The 5,941-nt window shown below is 37.7% G+C and overlaps 1 protein-coding gene across 1 annotated transcript in view; it reads left to right on the top strand.

Annotated features, from left to right (window-relative positions):
- Positions 1-2,522: 2,522 nt before the first annotated feature.
- Positions 2,523-5,941, top strand: part of traf7 (TNF receptor-associated factor 7) — a 20,255-nt gene continuing 16,836 nt past the window's right edge. Inside the window, exons 1-4 of the mRNA XM_016279126.1 lie at positions 2,523-2,623; positions 3,484-3,616; positions 3,719-3,776; positions 4,109-4,194. Coding sequence (XP_016134612.1) covers positions 3,521-3,616; positions 3,719-3,776; positions 4,109-4,194 — 240 coding nt within the window. The 5' untranslated portion in view covers positions 2,523-2,623; positions 3,484-3,520. The remainder of the gene's footprint in view (positions 2,624-3,483; positions 3,617-3,718; positions 3,777-4,108; positions 4,195-5,941) is intronic.

Below are 5,941 nucleotides of genomic sequence, written 5' to 3'. Positions count from 1 at the left end.
AAGCGCCAGCGGGTAAAATTTACCCATACACATGACTATTGTTTTGATATGGCTAAAAAACCTATGTCACCATATTATGCCACAGTCTTCACAATGTCTAGAGTTATTTTTTAGTCATCAACTATGTTTTTGTCCTGTTGTTTTAAGTTCACGGCTATTTTTAAGCAGGTTACATTAATCAATTTTCTTAATGGTGAATATAAACCAGCTTGCAATGACAACGAGAATTACTAGGAAATAAATACATATTAAGGTGGTGTAATATTATCATAAAATGTTTTAAGATAATCCATGTTTTTTAAATTACTAAAATACCCTAAATAGACTATAATAAGCCATAATAATTCACCACACTGCATGTATGCACTAGGATGTATGATACAACAACAAATTCAATCGCACAGTTTCACCTAATCAATTATTTATTTGTTTAGTTATATAATTTATATTTTGAATAAGAGAACAACACCAATAAACTTGGGGTAATCATAAAAATAGTTTTATTCATTACATCATAATTCAGATTTTTTTTTTTAAGGAATAAATAGCTAAGTGACACAGTAGAGAACAATAAACGACAAAAAAAATTTGCAAAACAAAAATTCATAATTAATCTTAAACTTGGGGTAATCATAAAAATAGTTTTATTCATTACATCATAATTCAGATTTTTTTTTTTAAGGAATAAATAGCTAAGTGACACAGTAGAGAACAATAAACGACAAAAAAAATTTGCAAAACAAAAATTCATAATTAATCTAAAGTCTGAACATTTATGAGTTGGCTAAAACATCTTAATTTGAACATGCGTTGTGTGACTGTTTGCAGTAAGCTAACATGTTGCTCAATTACAGCGCGACAATAAAGGAATTATGTGTGTAAATTTGACTCGATGGGTCAAATTTAGGTATAAATGCCCAGCTTTTATTCTGGTTTTATCTAGACAATTTTTTAACAACAGGGGATTGTAAATAACACAATTTTAGTAAAAGTCAATGACTGTGAGACTTGGATATTCTTTATTGAAAACATATTATGTAGCCTACATTTGAAAAACAGCTATGACCCCGTGGCAGTTCTAGTGTTAATATAATAATTTAATAATGTACAAATTTTTTTAATCTAACATTTCTTAATTCAAAATAAAATATTAATAAATACATATCTGATAACCCCAGGTTGATATGGCCACGCGGGTTTGTTTACGCATTCAATTTATGAGAAATTGAAAGAATTTTAAAACAAAAAGAGCTTCATTTTTTTTTTAAACTTAACAGTTACAGTCATTTCTTAATTTATGCCAGGAGTTATGTAAATGAAAAACGAAGTCGAGATCGATATGAAGCTTGAGTCGTAGACCTTTTTAATGATGTAAGTTAGTTTATGAAGTTAATTACATTCTTTAACATTAAAACTAGCAGTAACTCTGAACTCATGTAAACAAAGAACGCTTCTGTGCGCTGGTGTCCTCCCACAGGTTAAGAGATTTTAAACAAACAAATTTAGTTAACCAAATGAAACAATACACATTTTAATGCTATAAAAGTGTGCACATTGAGAGAAGTAAACAGCAGATGTTCATGTTAACAACTTCTTTAACTTGAGCAAACACTGCTAATACACATATACATTTGTTAATAAAATGATAACATGCATGTTTAATGCTAGAGAATAAAAGGAAACGATCCACCCCCATGCCTCTGCTCAACGATGGTGCCTGGATCAGTGAGCTGCGTCTGGGGCCCGGGCCTGTTGTACATGCCCCCGTCCCTTGACTCCACCCCATGTCAAAACAGTGCCAGAAAGCGAGACAGCGCAAAGGAAAAAACGGTATGGCAAGCTCAAACTTGACTGAAACGCAAAATAAAAGCAGCGTTGCAAATACATTAGTAGATATGGCCATGGAAAATATGTATTGCAAAATCATTGCTTTTGTGCTGTTTCATTTATATTTTGCAATTCTTTATTTTTGTTTGTAAAACTTATTTTCTTCTCGCAATACTTCATTTTCTTTTGCAATTCTTTATTTTTGTTTGCAAAAAACACATTTATTTTTTTCTCAAAACTATATTTTCGTTTGCAAAACTTTATTTTCTTTTGCAAAATTTTATTATTTTGCATATATATGTGGCATTATATTGACTCCATATTATGATCGGGGCCTAACGGTGCAACCTGCAGGATTCAAAAAGATTCGACTCACAAAGATGAATCAAAATCCCTACCACTAATGTAAACATTTGACGTTTAAACTCTTAAACTGACTTGAAAAATACCCAGTAAAAATCATGATCCAACCATACTGGTCTCATCATGTTGAATATTCAATAATCCTCGGCCGATTCCAGGAACTTGTTGCGTCAATTCCCGACAATGAAGCGTATTTGCTGTTCCGGCTTGAAAAATACCCAGTAAAAATCATGATCCAACCATACTGGTCTCATCATCTTGAATATTCAATAATCTCCGGGCCGATTCCAGGAACTTGTTGCGTCAATTCCCGACAATGAAGCGTATTTGCTGTTCCGCACTACATTTCCCACAATCCTCTGGAATGTGCGTCTGGGTGTGTGGGAGAAAGATTAAAATTGCACCATCTGCAGACTTTGATTTGGTATCAATGGTGAGAACCTACTTTGTTTGACTAAATAGACATGCGAGACGTATCTTATGTTTTTTGTAGCTAAGCTAGAGGTCTATCTTACTACATTTCGTAAAGCTAAATATGGTGTTTTATTAAAGCTGTTCGACAAACCAACTTCGTCAGCTAGCCAACGCAGCTAGCCAGCTCACTTCACGCACGCGAATCACTAACGTTAGCACATCATCAAACGAATCTGCTTGTTTGTCTTTTAGCGTGTTTTGCTGTTGTGCTATCATGAAATCATGTTGCTGTTAACATGTTACGCGTTTTATTTCCGTTTTATCTGGTGCTTACAAGACAATGTCCCCATTTTTAGCAGTCACTCGCTATCAAAATCTTGGCTGTCTGAAAACATAGTGAGCTGCGTACTTTAACAGCATTGGTGTCTATAATTGGTGCGTTTGAACATTTTGAGACATAAAGAGAGCAAAATCACTGATCTTGTGTCTGTTGTGATTTCTGTGTTGCTAACATACAGCTCCGTCAATGTTTAACGCTATGATTTGTTTTGACGCTCTGTCGGGAAGTGTGTCTGCTTTTCTTTACAGCTGATATTCTTTAAATATATAATGAAAGTGTTTGTATATCAACAGCGCTTTTTGTGAAGGGTTAGTTGACGCAAAAAAGTGTCCATTCACATTTTTTTCCTCAAGATTTTTAGGTTATATTTGAAAAGAATATCAAAATGAAAATATCTTCTGTAGCAGGTCACCATGTTAACACGTATATGTTGTGTGTGTGTGTGTGTGTGTGTGTGTGTGTGTGTGTATATATAGATAGATAGATAGATAGCTTATGTTTGAAATTAGATTTTTTTTAACTTTTTTTTTAATCTACAGGCTGCAGCAGATATTTTCTACAGGGCTTTGCTGTATTATGAGCTGTAGTAAACCATCACACTTCGATCGTTTCTCAGGAGGATCTGTGGCAGGTGCCACTATCACTGGACCCTCACCTGACATCAGCAACCAGGTAAGACAGAATGGATATTTATTTACATTATTACAAGTTATGTGAAGACTTCAGTAGCAGAAATTCTCATTGTTTTCTTATTTCATACTCTTCTGTATGCAGACCAAAATGGAAGCTAGTTTTGGATCCACGTTTCCAGCAGTCCCTCAAGTAGCAAAAGGTCAGTATTATCTGTTGGGCTACTTAGAGTCAGATTAGAATCTGAAAAATTGTCATTAAAAACTAAAACATGACACATAAATTGCATTATAAGTGGCCCTTAAAGCTGTATTATAATGCATGATACAGCTGTTTTAAAATTCCTAAAAAAAATTACAATTATCTAATGAACATTTACATTTTGAGTGTTGTACCTCTATGAAAACCATTATGAAAGAAATTGCTGGTGTTGAAAATGACCTGGATTAGCATTGATTGTACAGAAATCCATGTGACTGTTTGCCTAGCAACAAGGTTCAGTCAGTCGCTTGTAACTCTGCTCTTTCATTTCAGCGGAAACTAATTACAAACAGCACCGTAGAACCCCTTCATCCTCCAGCACTCTGACCTACTCCCCTCGTGACGACGATGATGGCATGGTAATCACAACGCCATCCTTTTTCAAAACAGCCAATCACATTTACATATTGAGGGATGGAAATCAAACACCTCACAATTTTGTCATTGACGTAAATAATAGCAAGCTTTTGGACCAGCTTAATTTGCTTTTTAGGCTGTTCTTAGTTTTAAATAAATGCATCTGATAAATTGTTCTGCTGTTTCTGGTTTTCTGATTTGTTTTATTTTTTTTTATATATTTCCCACACAGCCACAGCGTGAATACTTTCCTTAGACATAGACTGTATTGTAGCTGTTAATGCCTGGCTAGATGCAAAATTGGTTTATGGTAATTCAAATATTTACAATCAGTTTTGTTTTTCACCAAATTTAAGTGAATCAGAAGACTGTTATCAGAAGGTGTTTTCCTTTAGTCGATCATTTTGGACATTCACAGGAAAGCCCAGATATGAGATAAGCTGAGGTAGTTGAATCTGAATTAAAAAAAAAAAAAAAAAAGTTGTTAGTTTGTTGAGCAGGAAAAGTTTTACTACTTTTGATTTTGTTGCTTTCGTGATTGTGTGTCTGATTCAATGACTTTTGGTAATGCTCAGGGGAGTATCCCAGATAGCAAAATTACTTACTCACATAAACCCAGAACGCTTGGTTGATTAACCTTAGCCTTTCTTAATTGTGGTTATCAGTTCAAAAACGCAGCTGTGAGGAAGTTCATTCGACTTAGAGGACGTTCATGGAGACCACACACTAGAGCTGCATCCAAATTTACACTAAATAGCAGCATTCCATATCTTCTTTCTTCTTTTGCAATTTACATTCACACCTACTGGCCAATTATGCAATTTGTTTTAATCTTTAATCTTGAAAAGCCTTTTTATTTTGTATTTTACTATAGAAAAGAATTATATAAAAACCTATTGGCTCCCGCCAGTCCAAATGACTGGCCAATTGATGCGAAGTATGCAAATCGCATGCAAATACTGACGAGCTCGAGTGGCAGTAAAAAATGCGGTGCACGCGACAATTACGTCAGAATCTTCTACTTCACCTGTTGAATTCACTATGGCAACAATCTGCAAGATCTGCGTGGGACCGATAGAGCCGCCGGATCAGCACGACTACTGCGTCGCCTGCCTGGGCCTGGCCCGCGGAGCTGGACGAGTCCAACTGCGGGCATTGCGCGGACCTTCTGGCCCGCGTGCTCCGGACCCACCGCGATGTGGCTCGCGGCCTATTCGGGATGAGGCCCACTGCCGCCAGCGTGCAGCTGGTGGGCCCTCCCGGTGACGGGAGTGTCGTCTTGTCGCTCCACCAACCCCAACGTTCACCCCGTTCCCCGGTCTCACTCCCCGAGGACTGCTTCCGCCCTCCTTCCAACATCGCAGAGTTTGTATCCTTTAGCCAGGAGGAGGGGGATGACTCGATGTCCATCTCGGCCTTGGAGAGGGAGGATTGGGCGGGATCGGAGTCCGATCAGCTGGACAGCATGGGGCCCCCAGACCTCCAGGAGGAGCTCATGAGGGTTCTGTCAAGGGCTGTCCAGGAGTTGGAGCTTACCTGAAGAGTCCTCCAGAGGAGCCTGCCAGGAGTAAGCTTGACTCCTGGTATTTCAGATCCGGAAAGCTGACTCGAGGACTTCGGTCCCCTTTTTCCCCGACGTACATGAGCAGCTGATAAAAACATGGTCTGCGCCCCAATCAGCGCACGTCCACTCTGCCACACAGGCCATTTTTTCCCACGTGGATGGGGCGGAGGCCCACGGGTACGTGC

The sequence above is a fragment of the Sinocyclocheilus grahami genome, unplaced genomic scaffold (assembly GCF_001515645.1).
Source record: "Sinocyclocheilus grahami isolate Dianchi unplaced genomic scaffold, SAMN03320097.WGS_v1.1 scaffold127.1, whole genome shotgun sequence".
Lineage (NCBI taxonomy): Eukaryota > Metazoa > Chordata > Actinopteri > Cypriniformes > Cyprinidae > Sinocyclocheilus > Sinocyclocheilus grahami.
This window is presented reverse-complemented; position numbering and strand designations above follow the sequence as displayed.